Source organism: Falco punctatus, assembly GCF_963210335.1.
Source record: "Falco punctatus genome assembly, chromosome: 7".
NCBI classification, from domain to species: Eukaryota; Metazoa; Chordata; class Aves; order Falconiformes; family Falconidae; genus Falco; species Falco punctatus.
The window spans coordinates 490220-510215 of NC_137587.1; the positions used below are offsets into that span (position 1 = coordinate 490220).

Here is a 19996-nt window from a genome sequence, read left to right on the forward strand (position 1 = left end):
CGGGTTGACAAGTTTTTTCAGTTTTGGTGATGTGAGGACACATGTCAAGCATTCTGCTTGATTTTTGGATTTGAATCATTTGACCCCTGTCGCAGACAGAACATACACACAATGTGCACAACGGAACCAGAAGAGACTGACATCAAATAAATGACTCTCTTATTCAATGTAAATATTCCAAAATGCCTTTAAACTGGCAGCCCTTTAAATCTAGACCTTGGTTTTATTATTTCATGTAGAGCACCTACCAAATAGCATGCTACAGTATTTAAAAAAATGTGTGGTTTCTGTGTATTAAAGATTTACACCGATCCACCAAGATATTTTGTATCAGTTTTCAGTCTGTTTTGGCCACCCAACATTTTTTTAGTCATTGTGGTGAAAGAAAAATCAGACAAAAAGCATGCAGAGTAGAAGGGGATTTTATTTATTAGTTGTGTGTGTTTGGAATAGTTAAAATTGTTTGTTCCCTGCCTCTATGTTTAGACCAGAAGCTTACATTTACACTGAAGGGATCCCATGAAGGAAGTCAGAAGATTTCGCTGGACTCTGATCCCAGCCTTAGGATCATCGTATTTCACTGTGTCATAAACGACCAGACAAGACTGGATGTCATATTACCAGAAGAGGTATGTTCCCCTTCTGTGTGCTATCATTAACCTCATTGAAATTAGAAAAAGAAATTCACCAGTGAACTGCACTTGGCTTCATAGTAGGAGAAGTTCTAGAGATGGCAACCCTTTCATGTGTGCATTCCTACCACTTTTTCAGCTGGCAGATAAAAGTGAAACAGAGAAATCTGGGGTCTTGTCTTTCCCTCTGAATTCACTCCCTTTGCAGAAGGAAATAATAATAGAAGAGGTGAGTGCTGTGAACCTTTTGAAATAAGTATTTTCAAAGTGTGCTTAGTATTGTCCTGCTAGAAATAAAGTTACTGAGTGAACAAAATCACTGTAGAGTTGTACAGCTGTTTATTGACAATGTTAAAAAAAATACTTTCATATTCACTTTTAAGGAAGCAGATGTTAACAATAGTTATAATAATACAGAAATAATTGCGAACCTGCATGCCAAAATTAGAAGGAACAAGAGTTTCAAGAAACAAAAATGAGTGTCATATGCACGTGCATTCAAAAATTTTTTTGCTTGTCAGAGTAATTCCAGAATGGCTAGTAATTAAAAAAAAAAAAAACCCAACAGAAAACCACCACAGTCCAAAATACGAGCTTAACTTGCATAAATATTGATACTGAGAGCATCAATATGTTTGTATGTTTGCCATTTTTGGTTGTGGTTTTTTTTTTTTTATAAGGTAACTTGACTCATTCTTGTTGCTCCTGGTAATTGTGTACACTGTGAGCTGGTGTAACATGCAAGCTCGTGGCATACTAACTGCCCCAAACAGATATGTTTGTTAGATAAGGGAGAATTTGATTCCAGAGCAGGAGCAAGACTTTGCTTAATTGTACCAAAATAATGTCCGTAGCAGTATAAATTATTATTTGAGAACCTCTTCTCTTACTGAATAAGCATTGTCTGACCTTGAAGGAAAGAAATGTTTTAAAATGTCATTGTAATTAGCATTATTTTCTGGATTTCTAGGATCATTCCTTTCACTTGTGCTTGACAGCAAGAAAATGGTAAGATAGTCTCTTTTTGTCCTATCATCCAGGATTTTATCATCCATTACTGTAAACTAGTTATCTAGGGTTTTTCTGTGGTAGGTGGAGAGAAGAAAATGTGCTGTGTGAGTGCTTTGTCCCGTACTCACGTGTTGCCCGGGGTAAGTGCAGGGCTGCTGCAGTTACAGCATCATGCAGTTCAATATGAGTTTGTAAGCCTTGGTAGGTTTCTTCGGAGTAAATTAGCCTATTTTATGACTACTATTCTTAGACATGCATAAATCTGCACTACTCACATATTAATTTTGCTGCACATTTATGCCAATAGTCAGATCTGCATAATGACTGACATAAACTCTACCCCTCTTTAACTTTGCAAAGTCACCAAAACAAACATAGGGCAGCCTGGCTTCTGCCCTGTCTCCTGCTTCACTGAGCAGAATGGGACCTGAGACCTGACCAGCTGCACCTCTGCCCACCCACCTGCAGAGACAGACTTGTACCAGTGATAGGTAAAATTGAAGATAATGTTTTATAAAGGCAGCTGAAAGCTTCATATGGCTCACAGCATCCTTGCTATTGGGCTGATATGCAGAACAGAAGCAAGGTGGAATTTCAGAGCATGGGAGCAGTTTGAGTAGACGAGCAAAGGAGGACGAGCTACTTGCTCCGTCTTGGACCGTAACAAAATATATTGAAATGTAAATCTAATAGAGACAGATTTATAGAAAGCTCAAGAGAAATTTCAATCTGCTGATAAAAAATTTGTTTGGTTTTGTAAGGTCAATCAATTGACCTTCCTCTGTTTTCAGAATTACACTGTGATATACCAAATTTGCTGGAGAACAGAGGTTACTAACACTAACCCTTGAAACATTCCCGTCTGTGAAATACTAGTGAAAGCAATGTTCAGGATAGAGTTTGCAGCCACCAGAGGGTGATGTGACCCAGAAGGTTTGGTCAGTATTGAGTGCTTTTCTCTGGATCCAAGTGTATTTGTGTTGTTGAAGGCACAAAACATTAACTGTCGCTTGATTGGTCTTGTACCTTTTCTCCTGCAAATTTTTTGACTTTTGCTTCACATTTCTCAAGGGAGAGAATTCAATGTGGCTGCCCATGTGGGAAGAATGATGGATATTCATATATATTTGGAAGCTGAAGCTTGTAAATGCTTACCTGGAAATCTGTTCGCCCACGGGTGAAAGGCTGAATTTCACAGGACAGAGGCTGAGCAGGAGGTGATGCTTGCTCTGCAGCTCACAGTCCCATATACAGCTCATTAAGACCTTCACTTTAAACACTACTAGTGACCTGTCAAAACCTGAGAGCAGGTGATGGCAGCATCACCTGAGTTTTCCAGGATGTTACAGTGATAAAAAGGAATGGATACGGGAAAAAAATCACTCCTGAAATTACCTGTTTTGGTGATCTTTCCCTGGCTTGTGTCTTGTCTTTGTGTCTGGGTTCACAAGAAATCTCAGGTACCTTGGAAGCTCCTCTTCATCCTTGCCATGACTCGGTACTGGCAATAGAATTGCTGCTTTTCCTTCTGTTCCTTGATCAATATGCAGACTTGGCAATAGCTTGTTTTACAGATGATCTGTGGAGTTTACTGACTACCTGCCATACAGGTCTTAAAGTCAGCTATAAATGACATGTGCGCTGATTTGTCCTGTTGCCTATTCCAGCTCAGGAGACCTGGATGTGCGCTTGGGCTTTAGCCTGTGCCGGGAGGAGCAGGACTTCCTGAAGAAGAGGAAGAAATATGTTGCTGCCGCTCTGAAAAAGATTCTTCATTTGGAGGAGGATCTGAAAGAGCATGAGGCAAGCCAATACAGACCCTGGTAACAGCTCCTCTCCAAGGGATTGGGGCCTGGCTCACAAATTGAAACCACAAATAAAAACCCCATGTGGGTTAATCCTGCTGCTCTGGGGTGGGCCCGGCCACCTAAGGCAAGAACTGAGCAAGGGGAGCAGTAGCTCATTCGTGCAGCAGAGCAGGAAGGGCAGGATGATGCCTTTGCAGCCCCAAAGACTCCTTGACAGCTCCTCAGTTCAACCTGTTCCTGTCTATTCTTGATATTGCTCGTGGGTCTCAGGAGGAAAATCTATAGTGGGCAGACATGGAATACCTGGGGGATGCTGCCTGGGAAGTAGTGTGCCTTCGCTCAGTACCAGGGACAAAGCAGCAGTCATTGTATTTGTGAAGTATTTTGAGGGTAGGAAGCAAAATTTTCGTGCAGAGCCCTGAGTCAAAACAGTTTAGGGGGTTTCTGCAGCAGGAAAGGCATGTTCTTGGGAAAACTGACTACTAGGATAAAAGCATCAAGCTGGAAAAGAAGAGTGAATCTTATAGCATCATCGAGTTGTATACATGAAATAGCTGATCAAAAGTGTAGCCTCATCACGGTAGCTCATGCTCCTGCTTCCTAAGTTTTACGAAGCTTCCTGCTTCGTAAGTTTTGTAACCACTTACGCCTTGCTGGGTTGTTGAAAATAAGGAAAGTACAGACATACCAACAGCAAGAATCCTCTTTAGCTGACAATTAAAAGAAACAGTGCTCTGGATAGGGTACAGATTTTAAAAAATTGTATTTTGGATTTCAGAGCAGAGAATAATACTGGAAATAAAGTTTTCAAGTAAGCTGGGAAGAACATTTTTACATAGCTGTCTAAGAGTTTCCTGGCACACAGAAAAGTGGTTGAGGTGGTAGGACCAAAGCTAGTTTTTTTTAAAAAGTCTAATTACTCTGGCTCTCCTATTCATGTATTTGACTTCATAATAGTGGAAAAAATCTGCTCTACATTGTTAACTGACTCACATTTGAACTGGAAAAAAAATATTATCATGAGAATTTTAATTCATAATGAAAAAGGTTAGAAAATGTAAAACCCAAAGTATAACTTTCTGAAATTATTCTGCTTTTTATTAAGATCAAATTTTTCTTCATAGAGTTTAGGGTAGAACATTTGTTTGGGTTTGTGATTTTTTTAAAATTTCATTAAATGGGAGAAATATTTTCTTCAAGCTCTCTTCACCGACTTCAGAACAGCAGATCGCTTGATGATAGTGGAAGTTAATACCTGAAAGGTACAAATGGGTGTTTTCCGTAGAGCACGTAAGCACACGCCCTGCTCAGGATGCTGAGAGGAGCAAAGGGTGTGCTGGACCAGGAGAGGGTGAGGAGAAGAATGGTCTGTCTCTGTAGTTGTGGAGGGCAGCCCGGTGGCTGGCCGTGCCCGGACACGTGGTGACAACCGGCCTGAGGCCATGAGAGCTTCAGCCATCGGCAGCCCCATGGTCTGGCCTGTTGCAGGGAGCTGTGTGTTCTGGGGGAACGCTCCTTGTCAGGGGCAGAATTGCCAAACCCAGGCCTGCTCTGGCGTGGCACATCCCGTGTTTCCTGTGACAGCTTCTAATAATACACCTTGAGAAGAGTTCCAGGGTGATGAGGTTGATTTCCAATTATATATGAAGTAAACAGCCTCCTGCCCGCCCGATGTGAGTGGGCAGGACACAAGCCTTCCCTCTCCTGTCAGGCGGGTGGTGGCAACATTAGCCTGTTGCAGCAATCACACCCTTGTTGCCTGGAGCAACATCACAGCTCGTATCGGTGCTATAACCTGTTACCTCACTGTCTAATACATGGATGGCTTCTGCTTCTGCTTTACTGTGTTGGGCAGGTGCCGGTGGTGGCCATCACAACAACTGGTGGAGGGACGCGGTCGCTGACAGCAATGTATGGCAGCCTGCTGGGTCTCCAGAAACTCAATCTGCTCGATTGCGTTTCCTACATTGGTGGTTTATCGGGTACCACATGGTGAGAATAACCTGAACAAGGTTCACTCTTTGTACTCTCTGCTCTGTACTGTTGACTATTTGTAAGCCCTATCGGCTCGTGCGGCACTTAGTAAAACAAAAGCACGTCCATTTTCCCCACAGTCTCCTCCATGTCTATCTAGAGCAAAGAAACAAAACATACCGGTAAGGGACCAGTCGTCACATTTATCAGCTGCTTTTGTTACCACACAGGCGCAGTCTGTGCCTGATATTTTCATGTAAATGTTCTATTCCCTTTTTATATTTTATCAATTGTACCTTAGACTGAATGCAGCGAGTTTGTCTTCAGACTGGAAATTGAAGAAAGATGGGAAGAAGAATTTATGCCTGCCATTTGCTGGTTGTTCTCACTTCTAATTTGGATTTAGAGTGCATCTCCCTCTGGCAAAAGATGTCTTTGAGGCTAGCGGAATTAATGCTGTCACAGACAGTCCCACAAATGATGCCAAGTTACTGACCTCGGAGAGGCTACAGCTATGTCATATTTAAGATAACTTAAAAGTCTTTTATCAAGTGGGTTCCAGGTAGCTCTGCTCCTCTACACGTGGTTGGAAGTGGAGAGGGTTTATTGCACCGAATTGTGTGTCAGTCCTTTATATAAGTTCAAACCTTAATCGCAGGTTTGTCTTAAGTATTTACCAAAATCCTTTTAACTCCTCTGTATGTTGAAATCGGAGTGTACCCGTCCGCATTAGGGTTTCAAGGACACAAGTAAGAATGGCTATGCTGGGACGCATGCAAGACCCAAGCACTGCCCAGCTGGCTCGCTGGCAGGGGCTCTTGGCAAATACCTGGGAACAAATGTGGGACTAGAGTAAACCGGTAATGACTGCTTTCTAGAATACCCCCACCTTCCAAGAAATAAATTTTCTGAGGACTTGGGACTTCTTTGTATTTAATAGCCTTGGGTGGATAATTTTTCTTTCTTGTCTCCCTTGAGCTTCTCGGATCATTTTTGAGCCCACGTAGACTTTTATCATCAAAACCAGAAAAGCTTGGAGGTTTTGTTTTGCTCTTGAAATGAGGATATTTTAAGTGTGTTTTAATTTGTAGTTGTGAACCCCTCAGAATTAAGAAACAGGCAAAAAGGTTGCACAAACGTTCTCTGAAGCCAAACCACAGCTTTGCTCCTCTTTATTTTCTTCTAATGTTTCTTCAGGACAATGGCAAACTTATATGAAGACGTTAATTGGTCACAAAAATATCTGGAGGATGCAATCAAGGAAGCTCGCAAGCAAGTAACCAAATCCAAGATCTGCTGTTTTTCTTTGGATTGTCTGAAGTACTATTATAATGACCTGATGGAGAGGACTAAAGAAGGACATAACACTTCTTTCATAGACCTTTGGGGGCTTGTCATTGAATCCATGCTACATGATAAGGTATTACTCCTTTCCCCCCACGCCAAAACCGGGTGAACTTCTATAGCAATAAAGGGGAAGAAAGTAAATCCTGGGATGCCATTCAGTACTACTAACACAAACGCTTTAGGGGCTGATTAAATTCTGCATGTTCAGATGCGTTATGAAAGCACTACTCTTGATTTATAGTGGGGCTGACCTTGAACTGAAGGAACCATAGCATTGTAGTCAAAGATGTTCATTTTTTTCAAAGAAAGAAAAATCCTGAGAAAAAAAAATATTTTTAAATGTAAACCGATCACTGTGTACATTAAATATTCTACTTAGAAACAGTTTACTTCCTAGTATAAACCAAGAATATGCATTTATAAAGTGACTCATTTATAGACTGCAAACAGAAATGGTTCAAATAGTGGGAGAGACAATTTTCTAAATATGTTGCTGAGTTTTAAGAAAGTGTGTTACAGATTTTGGTACTTTAAAAATAGTATAGCTTAGGTAGTTTCCTTCTGGTTTATGTTTATACAAGGAAGTTTTCAATGTGGAATAGAATATGTTCTTGCATATGAATATACTTGCAAAGTATTTTAAAATATGATCAGTTCTGTTTGCTGAGATCCAGCATACCTTACCTTTCACTTAGCCACGTGCTTCTTCCTGGGAATGTTTTTTTTTCCTTAGTGAATCTACAGTCAACCTCTGCATATCTCAAAATCTGAGAATCCATATAGGGTGTAGCTGCTGCTTATGGGATACTTGCCAAGTCTGGAGTATCCCACGGGAGGTATTTCTGAACAATCCAGTGAGCTGAGAATGGGAAGGAGAACCTGGGTGAAGCTGATAATTCACATTATATTATTCCAAGTGCAAGTTGTTTTTCACCTCATTCCATTAACCATTTTTAATCAAAACCAGAAAGATGAGCATAGACTCTCGGACCAACGGCAGGCAGTGGATAATGGTCAGAACCCATTGCCCATCTATGTGGCCATCAACCTCAAGTCCAGCTATAGTGCTCAGGCATTCAGAGGTAATGGTTATGATTTAGATTTCTTAACAACTTTATAATGTAAGTAATCCAGACTAAGACTAAATGCATGTAATCAGCTTTAATAATCCAGTAGTCCTTTCATTCTAATCACACGCCGAAAAATACCCCCTTTTAAAATTTCAGGTAACAGTGACTAACACCTAAGAAGTCCAGACATCTTTAGTCTTTAGAATTTGAGTTCTCTACACTGCCAGAAGTGAAAGTAAAGTTACATCATCACAGAAGATGCCAAACTCGCAATCTATCCTGGTCACAAAAACCTTGTGATGGACCTAATTCTTATGATGGTTCCACATGGTCTTATTTTGAACAAATGAAGGGAAAACTTCGAAATTTTGGGTCCAGTGGCAGGAAAATCACTGTTTCCTCTAGTATTAATTTTCACAGCATTTGTTGAATACAAGCAGCTGAGTACATGACACAAAGTGAATGCTAAACTCTCTCTGTCACTGATGCCCTAGAGGGAATGGGTTATACATAAGCAATACATACTTCTGCATAAGACTAACTGCAGGGAACGCTTATGGTTTCATTCAGATCAGGGCTTTTCTGCTGGAGGTTGCTGTAACGCAGCCTGGGACCACCCTCCCGTGATGTGAAAGGACCTTTGTGGCATTGGTGCTGCAGGCAGTATAGATAAAACCATAGCTTGTGAATGGCATATTATGCGCTAGCCAGTGTCTTTCCCAGGATTTGTTCCTGCTCTCTAGTACTCTTCTGTTTAGCAGTTGTTAACATGTTACTGCCTTTTCATGATCTGGCTGCTGGTGCTGAAGAGTGGCTGGAGTTCACTCCTTACGAAGTCGGTCTTCTGAAATACGGAGCGTCTATTCGCGCAGAACATTTTGGAAGTGAATTCTTTATGGGAAGGCTGGTGAAGAGGCTCTCAGAGACTCGCATCTGCTATATGCAAGGTGACTATTAGCTAGAGGGAAAGGTGGCCTGTTTGAGAGGCAGCTGGTGTGCGTGAGCAAGTGGTTTGTGGAGGACAGAACTGGAAAGGCACCAGCAAACAGGTTGAGCAGGTGTGAGTTTGAATTAGCAAGGACATAATTAGGAAGTACGCCCATGAAGATATGCAGGCAGACAGAAAGGATGTATCCAAAGGGAAAGACCGGATATGTATCAATAAAAATTCTTACAAGACTATTCCATCAATCTGTTTCTATTCTCTCTTTCACGTTACAGGCATGTGGAGTAGTATATTTTCCATAGATGTGATGTATGTCTGGAATTTGGCTGCTGACTCAGAGGACTTCTGGTGTAGATGGACCAGGGACAGAGTAAAAGATATTGGTGAGATGTCTTTGTGTTTTTTTTACCACCGGTATATATTGCTTATATTCTGTGCAGAGGTCTAATGCCTAAAGAAATACTGCCCAAGTCAAGAGAAAGATGTGAGGAAAGCAAAGCAAAGGCATCAGTTAAGAAATTATTCTGCCTGGTTTAGAAGTACTAAACTTCTTTGGCAAAGCTGTGCCTTTTTCTAAAGGATGTACAGACACAAAACCGGTCTCCAGCTGACATGTAAAAATCATGTTGTGTTAAGAACCTGGCTTAAGGTTAAGTCAGGATGTGGTCCTCCTTGGCTGCTAATACCATCAGCAGAGAAAACAGCTCTTGCAGAAGGCAGCTGTTTCCTCGGCTATGCTGCCGAGAAAGGTTGCTCTTGCTGGTAAGTGCACAGAGAACCTGGAGTGACTGGCTTCCTAATTTATCTAATGCGTGCCGTCGGGTGATACTCACGTGCACTCTGAAGATGTCCTGGTCAAAGGTGACTGTTGTCCTCCTGTATGTTTTGGGACGTGGCTCACCCCTCCACCACACGCTGCAGTAGAGGTGGCCCTCGTTCAAGGAAGCCTGGAGAGGGAGGTGGTGCTTGCTGCCTGCAGGTGGCTGTCACGTAATTCACTGCCTAAAGCTGTGTTTTATTTGGTAGCACAGACTTCAGGGGCTTAATATGTGATTTACCTTTGGGATGGGGGATGGCAACAACTGTGGTTATTAGTTACTCCTTTTTTTAAAAATATTGACCATTTTAGAAAACTGTCCTAAATTCAGAATTTCTGTCCTTCTTGCAGAGGAAGAACCCTTTCTGTCCGTGAATCCCTATGAGGTGGACACCTGCGTATTCACTCCCTCGAGTGCCCTCTCCTCTGCTCTGCGAGGTGTCTTAACAGGACGCCCAACCATTGCACAGTATCCCAATTTTATCAGAGGTTTCCAGATGCATAACCAGTACCTGGAGAGTGAAGGATTTTCTACGTGGAAAGGCACAGTAACGCAGCATGTTTTTCAATAACGTTTTGACGAGAATTAAGTTTGGGAATTAATTTAGGACTTCCAACAAGGAGGAGGAGACAAGACTGACTTCCTCTGAAATTCCACTTCTCCGTTCCAGAGATGGAAGAAGTGGAAGACAGATTTGAACAGCATTTCATTATTTGGGGGTGTTGAGTGGTGAAATTGAATTTGTTTGTCTGGGGATCATGTTCCAGTGGACAAGGCGAGGAGCTCAGCCTAGGGGGGCAGAAGGGATCTCCCCTTCAGGGCCAAAGCTGCTTTGAGGTATCCAGGAAGGAAGGAAAAAGCTGTAGTGTGTAACTTCTGTAAATCAGTGCTGCCAGTGAGTCAAAGGCAGGTAGACAGGGAAAATGGGGAACAAAATTTTCCATTCTTCCCTCTTTTTAACTTTCTGCAGAGGAGCAGTAAGGCTTGGGTTTTTATTTGTTGTAGTGAGAAATGTTTGTTTTCCAGATACAGTGATAGACTCCTTCCCAAATAAACTGATGGAAACAGCAGATGATGAGCTCTCCCTGGTTGATACTGGTTTTTTCATCAATACCAGTTACCCACCGCTTGTGAGATCGCAGAGAGAGGTGGACGTCATCCTGCACTTAAATTACAGTGGAGGGTCCCAGACACTGGTAAGAAAAGCCATGGTATCTGAGATCTTTTTCCTTCATGGTCTTTTGGTTTCTAGCACTCTTCAGTTAAACCAACTAACTTTTCAGTACTGAAATGGGAATTAGATTATTATTATCTGATTTATTACTTAGATTATTAGGTGACTTATTTCTCAGTAACTGAGAAGGATATTAGAAGACAGTGATAGATACAGACTTTTTAAAATCAAGATCTTCTGCAGTGGATTCGAGAGTTTTTGAAGAGCTGACTGAGGAGCATTCTGGAGCTTTGATGCTGATTTTGTTTCTCCTTGCTAACTGAGCAAGTTACAGATGCAATGGAAAGTCCTAACAATATTTTAACAGATTAAATGGGAAAACCTATGTGTTTCTGGGCCTGTTTATCTCATATCAGTCTTAGGGGAAATATACTGGCTGATGCCAGACTTGATTAATAATGAAAAATAATATAATTAGTGTTGCATATATAATGAGAATAATTTAAAATAGACTTAATAGTATTATGTAGCTGTTAAAGGGTTTTTTTATGAGGTCATAAGGTATGTTGATAAATGTATTAGTTCATAGGGAGTAATTATCAGTCAATCACAAGCTATGCAGAGGACAAAGATTGGGAAAGTGGTAAATAAGAAGCCGAGACAATAACACAGAATAATTTGGACTGATATGTTCTTTCCCCATACTTGAAGTTTCTTTGCTTTCCCATTCTGAACCAGTTTCATTGGAATCATAAAATCAGTCCTGTTGCTTTTGGCTCCATTTGACCGCTCAAAGAAAGTGACTGGTTTTTTTCTTTTGCCCAAGGCAAAGCAAAAAATAAGATAAGCTGCAGTGTCTGCTGTGGTTATGGCTGTTTCTGTCTGAAAGTCCCAGAGAGAGATTCAAGCCTTAGAATATACATGTTAGCTGCTGGAGTTTATGAAAATCCAGATTGCTGGATCTTTTTTGAGTTTTGATTCTTTGTATTAATTTTCTTTATTCATTCATCCACCCAGCCTCTGGATCAGATTGCAAAGTACATCTCGGGGCAAGGAATTCCATTTCCCAAAATTGAGATAAGTGAAGAAGACAGGGAAAACTTGAAGGAGTGCTATGTGTTTGAAGATGCTGACAGTCCACAAGCTCCAATGGTGCTTTTTTTCCCCCTAGTAAATGACACCTTCAAGAAATATAAAGCTCCTGGTGAGTCATCCATGGCTAGCAACTCTAATAAAGTTACTTGCTGTGTGTGTCCTCTCCATTTCATATCTGATGTCTCACTGTCATCTCTGACCTTCTTTGCAATGCTGACATTACCAGTCTTATCACTGACAAAAATAATCGGTCAGTATCTCTGAACTGGGAGAACCCCAGAAGCTTTCCTAATACAGTTGAGATGAAAGTAGGCATTTACTCCACAGGACGTACCAGAGATAGATAGTGTGAAGGTAAGACTCCCAAAATCTGTACGGCATGGGCAGTAGGTCCTCAACAAAAGCTGGTTTACTCTGTAGACGTGGACTTGTTATGCACTGCTGCTTGCAAAGAAAGGCGGAGGCAGAACCATACAGAAGTTTTGGCGGTAGCCCATTCATCTGGGTTTTGTTCACATATTTAAAAGTAATCTCCCAGACTGAGGACTGAGTGGGCAGAGGTCTTTGTTTTTAATATGAACTATGTTCTCTGTCTGACTGCCCTCATTTCTCCTGAGCTTTCAGTGAGAGGGCTGTTGTTTCATTCAGTATGAGAGTGTCTTGTTTTCCTTTTCTTTGCACTTCACTAGTTTGGGTAACAAAGGCTTTGTGTTGTCCAAGGAGCGGTCTACAGGCGCTGCTGCTGATAATCAGTCTTTTTATTCCCAGCTGTTTGGGCTTACAATCATTTTTGGACAGAGGCTTGATCCGGAGGCTGAGGAATACAGCGCTACTAGATGACTTTTGCATGCCTCTAGCAAATCATATATTTCCCTCCAAATCTCCCTTTTCTACCTTTAATTACTTAAATGACTGATATGATCCATGTACTGCAGTAAAACCTTATCGGTGCATGTCCTTGTGGTTTGTTCCTCAGGTGTGGAAAGGAGTCCTGAAGAGATGGCTGAAGGCAAAGTTGATGTCTCCAGCATCCTCTCCCCATTTACAACAAGGGAGGTGTGTTTCAGTGAAGAGAATTTTGACAAACTAGTGAAACTGACTGATTACAATGTCCTGAATAACGAGAAGTTGATTATTCAGGCCTTGCGCTGGGCAGTGGCACGGAGGAAGCAGTGGAATTGTTAGCCACCGGTAACTAGCTTCAGCCTTCCATCAGCCATCCGACAACCAACTGGTAGTTCTTGGGTTTTCTGTTATTTGGTGAGATCAAGATGTCTGATGCTTGCCAGTGATAATTGCAGTAGGAACCGCATCATCCTGAGGATGTGCTGGACTCCAATGCATCCTATGTCCGCAACCGTTCAGTCGAGGAGATTAGAATTTGCTGGTGGTTTAATGCAATACAAACTTCAAAGCAGCAAATTTGTGTTTAGTTTTGTTACCTTGTTACTTTACCAATTTATATATATATTCCATATGAATTAATATAGTGTTGTGTAAGATAATGAAATATGTAGCAAATTAAAATGTGAATCAAAGCAGTATTTATGGTTTGTTTGTTTTTTCTGCCTGGCAGAACACCAATCCCTTAAACCAGAATTTCTCTGGTAAATAGCTAATCCGCATCCGTTTGATTGTTTGTCGATTATGAGGGTTTTATTTAACTGGCTTCCTTCGCTGATGTTTGACGATAAGTTCCTTCAGTTAGTATCAGTGTTGCAAAAATGTGTAGTTTTCACTGTCAATAAACCCCCCTGAATTAGGTCACCTTTGTTTCAGGTGATCAAACGAGTCCTCTGAGCTGCTGTTCATAGAACCACCTCAACTCAGCCTAAGTCGTCATGTTGTCCAACTTTCCTTTATTGCTGCAGATTGTGCTGTCTCGCTCACCTCCACCTGCCTTGCCTGTTCCTGAAAGATGGCCTTGCAGTGTCTCCCAGGGTTTAATAAGATCAGAAGTGGCTGCTGGGTGTTTGCATAGAAGAGGGCAATGCAAGAGGGCCTTTGAGATCCCTTACTTACAGACATGGTTTTTGTGACTGTTCAACACTTCCCTACAAGTTGTCTTCTGCAGGGATTGTCCTGACAGAGTGGTGGTTCCTCATCAAAAATCCTGGGTGTCCTCAGGGCTGAGGTGGCTGCCAAAGGCTCTGTTCTTGCGGCTCAGCGACAGGCAGGTCACAAGCTCAGTCTTTCACAATAGCAGCCTTGCACTGCACAGCTGTGATACATGAAAAGACTGGTCACAGCAGCACAGTGATCCAACACAAATGAATGGGATTATCTTCCTTTTGATAATAAAAGGATCCTACTATTGCAGTGGACTTCAGACTGAGTCACCAGGGCAGAATTGGTGTTGAGATCAGGAGAGTCTTGGTTATGCTCAGAAGTGACAGATTTGTTCATATGAAATGAAGTCCTAGGAAATGGATGGGAGAAGATGATTCTCTTCTATGGAAACAACAGCTGGTGGTGCATCTTAGAGCAATTTGGGTGGTAGAAGAGGAGGAGTGGGCCATGTTTTTCACCTGTGAGCTTGTTCATTGTTCGTGCAGGTGGAACACTTGAAAGGGCACAGTGTAGCCCTGCTTTCAGGTACAGCACTGCACGTTTAAATCTAGATTATTAGCCTTCCACGTGTGAGGCAGCTGTAATTGCAGTTCAGCTCCAGAATGCTAGAATATCAGCTTATGGAATCCCGCTGGGTGTTTTCCAGAGATGTCTTTGATTTTACTCCTGTGGTTTTTAAGACCTTTTTGCTGGAAATGAAACAGAGCAGGAGGGATGATGTTTCAGTCTTTTGGGGTTTTTTTTTGGTTTGTTTGTTGTTTGTTTGTTTTTTTTTTACAGGGGTAACGTACTCAACAACAGGATGGAAAAAAGGTGCATGACACAGCCTGAACCTGATTAACCTTGCTTTTCTTCAGGGCTAATTAGTCCATCTTCTAACCATGAGTAATTACTGTACTGCATTGGTACAGTAAAGGGTGTGCTGCATCCCAAGTCAGCCTTGGGGTATCTGCATTGTGTCCTGCCAGTTGATATGAAACCTGCCTTCCCCTCTCTGAGGAAATTCCTCCTACTCTCAAGATCATTCTGTCGCTCTTTCCTTCAGCTCCCCCAGTTTTTCAATATCCTCTTTTTGAAACTGTGTGTGTGCCAATGGGGGTGGGTATTTATTTCCAGGTCATTGATAAAAAAAAACATGCAACAGGCTTGTTAACTAAGCTGTCTGCAGTCTCTCTGGGGATATTTTCTTTTGGGGTTTCCTTCCTTTGACTACTGGGTTTTGTGATCGGTTCGTTATCAGTCCTTAACGTGTTTCAAGTTTGGGTGACATTTGTTGCATCTGGTTCTTAAGTTAGTGTCTTAAAATGCCAAATATGTTATGAAATTCAAATTATATTGTATCTGTGAAGCTAACGTAATCAGTCAGTTCTCAATCCATTGCAAAGTGAAATGCGATTATTTTGAATTTGATTTCTCTGTTAAATTTTACAATTGCAAGGATGGCTTTTAAAAAAAAAAAAAAATCCCCATATTTTTACTACTTGTCTACTCACTTTATGTGCTTCCTCACTGAGACCGGGACTGCCTTGCATGATGTGCAGTGCCCTGCACAATGATGCCTTATAAATGTGAGTACATACAGAATACGTGTGAACATCATAATTAACAGGAATGTTTCAATTAATTTCACCTTTCGAAACATATCCTCTTGGAGATCATTCACTGAAGTACCTTAATTCAGAGGTACAAGGTTACAAGGTAAACTCTCTTACGATTTCGGCAGGTGATTTGGGAATAGTTTCATGCAACGTTTGTCACTGCAATATCTGCTTGGCTGAAAGCTACTGCCTGAGTCAAGCAAAATGGCAGGTTGGGTGGGGATACAAAAAGATTCTTTCAGCTGTCTTTAAGCAAAGACCCACCTACTCCCTATAGGCAATAAAAAGCATTTGTATGTGTGTTGGTTTGTTTGGGCGTCCTTGGCCAAAGAAGTCCCTGTTGCCCACTCCCAGGCAGCCCGATGGCCCCTGGCTGGCAGCAGCCACCTCGGCACTGCGGTTTGCCAGCCCTGCAGTGTGCAAAAGCACTGTGGTGCCCCCAAGAAGGCATGTGGGTGCTTGGAAGTATAAAACGTTTGCTCAGTGCCTGTAAGAGTGAAGGGAAGATCCCTCTCAGGGCTTGCTGTCCCTCTCGAGCTGCAGAGGCCATCCATCCTCCCACAGCGCTGGAGCCTGGGTGTCTGCGCCTCGGTGCGGGTGCGCGGCAAGTACTCGCCTCCTGGGCAGCAAGGAGGAGGAGTGTGGGGATTGCTCAAGTGGTGAGTCAGGCACTAACACACCTGCCTGCCTGCTCTGGGCAGCTTAAACGACGAGAAGCTGCCTGGCTGAGGCTCCTCTGTACCTAGCTGCTGCCGTGCTTTGTGCTTCTGACGCAGAGGAGACCGCGATGGGGCTGCTCTACAGTAAGAGCCAGGTAAGACAAGGCAGGAGGAGGCTCTGTGATGAGCTGTGCAGGCGGCCCCTTGGCCACAGAAGGGACCTGCCGTAGGAGGTGGTGTTCCACGTCCTGCATCTTCAGCTCTGAGATTTCTTCTTCAATGCCAAGGTTGAGAGCAAAGCGGGGCTTCTGCCTGGGTTTTGTGCCTGCTTTGTGTTTGGCCTTCAGGCAGGCAAAGACTTTAATGCTGCAGTAATTTGACTATTTTGAAAATGCCTAATTAAAAAGGAAGGGAGATCTCTTCATACCTTGCTGTTGTCCTTTGCTTCCATCCAATTAGGCTAGGCAAAGCAGCCAGCTGAAAAAAAAAAAAATAAGGAGGTATCACTAGTGTCAGCGAGTGCATGGGGAGAGCCAGGCAGGTAACGCCGTGTGAGGTGTTAAATATAGCACTCTTCAGAGCTGCGGGAGTTTGGAGGCAGAAAGGAATGGAACGTCGTTGTGTATTGATCTGTGTATTTGTTGTGGTGATGCTCTGCCCTACAGGTAGCATGTGTGAACTGGCTCTTAGATGTGTGTGTTGCATCGCTACATTGTTTGGCTCCTGTTCTTTGTTGTTTGTTTGTGCATTGGAAGGGGCGTTTTGGTCGATTTTAATGGTTTGGGTTTTCGGGTGGGTTTTTGGTTGTTTTTTGTTTTGTTTTTTTTTTTTGGGGGGGGGGTGGTTGTGTATGTGTCATTTAGAGCATTAAATGTGCAGTTCTTCCTCCTTTATTCCTTTAAAAAAGACAGTTATCTAGGGAACAAAGTAACTCACCTTCATCCCCCATACTTTTGATTAAGTGCCGTGTTTGTCTGATCCCTGCTTACTATGAGAGAGGATAACAAAATCAAAGCAGGTTTGTTAAGCGTCTTTTGATAACCACTTAAGTTTGGGCGGTTTCCCCAAGATTTCCGTTGATACTTTCCTTTCACTTTTGCTTAAAGGAAGATTGGATGAGCCAAATTATTCAGAGAGAAATAATTACAGAGTTGTTGCTTTCAGTCCCCCCTTCTGAGAAGTCTGGGATAGGTCTCTGGAAGATGCTTTTCAGGTCCTCATTGCCTGAGAACCAGCACTGCTCTATGTCAAACGTAACGATGGAGTTAGAGAGCTATAAACCAGCTGACGAACAGCATCGTTACACCATGATATCGTCACTAATTCCTGCCCTGCTAGATTGTCTGCTGTTTGTTGTGTAATGTAGTGGCTGTACATGACACCCTTCCAATTTGCACAGACCAAGATATGTGTCAGCTGTATTAATAACACAGCAAGGCTTGCTATCATATGCTTGTCTGTGATGCAAGAGTCAGGCACTTCGAGCTGAGGGTTACCACAGGTTTCCTCAGGCTGGGAAATGGAGGGCATCAGAGGTTTGGTCCGTGATTGAATGCACATTTTGGGTCTCTGGCTGCAAACCTGGGAAGAAGATGACAATGCACAAGGAAGAACCTCAGTACAGAAATGCTTTGATGGTTGGAATTGAAACATTTAATTCAAAGCTATCTCTGACTGTGCTGCTCTTCTTTCTCTCTGCATGTTCATCCCACAAATCACGTGTGCTGTTCAACAGACAGAACCTTCTCCATGCAACTTGCTTACTGTAAAAATCATACGGATGAAAAATGCCAGGAAAGCAGACTTATGTGAGTATTTTTACTATACCCCTGGAACATCTGCATGCTTGTAGAACTACTCAGAATGTAACTGTGTCACAAACTGCAGAGAATTTACGAAAGGACAGAGAGAGAATATGCATGACCGTGGTGTGCTGAAGACGAGGTAGCATAGTTGGAAGGTATTATTTGTTCTTGCATCTTTGTCAGTGTAACACTGAAGCCTAGCCGCCAGCTGTAGTTATAAAGATGTTTGCACAGAACGCGTAAAATGTTTCACATCTGAATCCGCCAAAGAAGAGATTTTGATTCACGTGGAAAGCTGCAATAAGAAGTTTAGATGGGGCGCTTCTTTTTATTGTTCCTTCTTATAGTAATGTCCCCCCTGCACATCCCCGGGCCTGTCACAGAATATTTTATGTAAGCTCACGACTGCATACTTGACATCTCCCATGGACTGTCAGGTTTGTTTCAGCCATAGGAACAGCCATGTTTTGAAACTTAGTTGAGGGCTTGCACTACGAGCTTTTTTTTGTTCTTAATTATTCTTACACAATGCCTGGGCATGATAGTTATGTAAAAGTTTATTAATGCTCCGTAAATATCTGAACAGCAAAGCACTAGGGAAAAAAGTGAGCAATGACAGTCACCTCCAGTCTGAGGAGATTGCTGGTTGTCTTGCATTTATTCATTTATACAAATAAGAAGTCTGAATGCAGAAAGTTTCTACAGAAACCAGATCAAGCTAAATTGGTTCAGTTAAAATGATGCAAGGCAAGACATTTGTTTGGGCCGTTCCAAAGTGATTTGCTCTGAGTTCTGCTATACTTTCTCTAGAGACCAAAGGTATACAAAGAAGAGTTTCTCACCCTGATTTCTATTGAAAAGAAGTAAGATGCTTTGTGGTTGCTGAATGTATGGGGGTGAAGACTCTGTACGAACCTTCCCACTGGACCATTTCTAAAGTGCAGAAAGGAAATTTGAAGGTCATTTATTTGAAGGCTGGAGAGAAATTCCTTGCTACAGCTGAAACCTATTTGAAGGTATAGTCGTGTGCTCTGAACTGAAAGAAAGAGGTGTGGAAAACTACAGCCCTTAGACACCTCCCCACATAATCAAGTTCTATTAAACCATCTGCCTGATAATGAGCTTACCAAACTTCCTATCCACCTTTTTTTCATCTAGATCAATGATTTTTTTTTTTTTGAAACTATTTTTATTCTGAGGAGAATTTCCTACATTTTGATGCTGTCCTTCCCAATACTAGAAAGTTTCTAGGGCAAGGGACAGATACTTAAATGCTCAGGCATTTCTGCTTCCCACTCCAAGGCATGTCCCACCAGCCTGTCAAGCTGCTTAAAGGTGCAGTTTGAATGGCAGAGATGCTTTCAGGGGGTGACACAGGGTCTGGAGCAGCAGTAAAGCCACAGCAGCGGCTTTCCAGGCTCAGGCTGTTCAGCCTTACACAGTGAAGTCCATGCCCAACGTTGCCCGTAAAACAGTGTGACAGACATTCACCACCAATGTTGTCAAGCTGTCATCTGTTTGAAATGGTACTGTAAGTCAAAATATCGAAGGGAAGAAATTTTGCACAAAGAAAATGAAAACGATACTTGCAAAAGGTGAATTCTGTGCTTGTTGGGTACTTCCATCGTGTAGGAAAAGAAAATCATACCAGTCGCGGCACTGCCTTGTTCACGTTAAAGGTTGAATCTGGTTTTGATTGACAGCTGCTTAATGCCAGTAACATTTGATTTTGCCAAGTGTAGAGTTTGTCAGTTGCATTTATCAGAAATATCTGCTTTTAAAGTATTTCAGGACATAGTTCTCTATGCAGCCAGAACTGTAGAAGTCACACATTTCAATGGCATGCTCTTTATCTTATAAAATAATCTTGTATTTCTAATGTTTTAATAAAACAATTTAACTTCTGGTTACAATCACTGCCAATGTAAAAGCTAGTGCAAATTGCATGTTGGTAACCGTATGTGGCTTTCACTGAGAAGCAGCAAAATG

The 19996-nt window shown here is 42.1% G+C and overlaps 2 protein-coding genes across 6 annotated transcripts in view; both read left to right on the forward strand.

Annotated features, from left to right (window-relative positions):
• Window positions 1–13419, forward strand: part of LOC308066887 (cytosolic phospholipase A2 epsilon-like) — a 45255-nt gene extending 31836 nt beyond the window's left edge. For all 5 annotated transcript variants that reach the window (XM_080394810.1, XM_080394811.1, XM_080394812.1 and 2 more), the window contains 13 exons: window positions 487–629; window positions 772–861; window positions 1603–1640; window positions 3311–3446; window positions 5307–5443; window positions 6623–6845; window positions 7740–7854; window positions 8652–8789; window positions 9064–9171; window positions 9957–10148; window positions 10633–10802; window positions 11798–11984; window positions 12852–13419. In XM_080394810.1, coding sequence (XP_080250936.1) covers window positions 487–629; window positions 772–861; window positions 1603–1640; window positions 3311–3446; window positions 5307–5443; window positions 6623–6845; window positions 7740–7854; window positions 8652–8789; window positions 9064–9171; window positions 9957–10148; window positions 10633–10802; window positions 11798–11984; window positions 12852–13060 — 1886 coding nt within the window. In that variant the 3' untranslated portion in view covers window positions 13061–13419. The remainder of the gene's footprint in view (window positions 1–486; window positions 630–771; window positions 862–1602; window positions 1641–3310; window positions 3447–5306; window positions 5444–6622; window positions 6846–7739; window positions 7855–8651; window positions 8790–9063; window positions 9172–9956; window positions 10149–10632; window positions 10803–11797; window positions 11985–12851) is intronic.
• Window positions 13420–13553: 134 nt separating this feature from the next.
• LOC308066884 (cytosolic phospholipase A2 epsilon-like) overlaps window positions 13554–19996 on the forward strand; it is a 29759-nt gene continuing 23316 nt past the window's right edge. Inside the window, exon 1 of the mRNA XM_080394803.1 lies at window positions 13554–18010. Within this exon, the coding sequence (XP_080250929.1) occupies window positions 17902–18010 (109 nt within the window). The 5' untranslated portion in view covers window positions 13554–17901. The remainder of the gene's footprint in view (window positions 18011–19996) is intronic.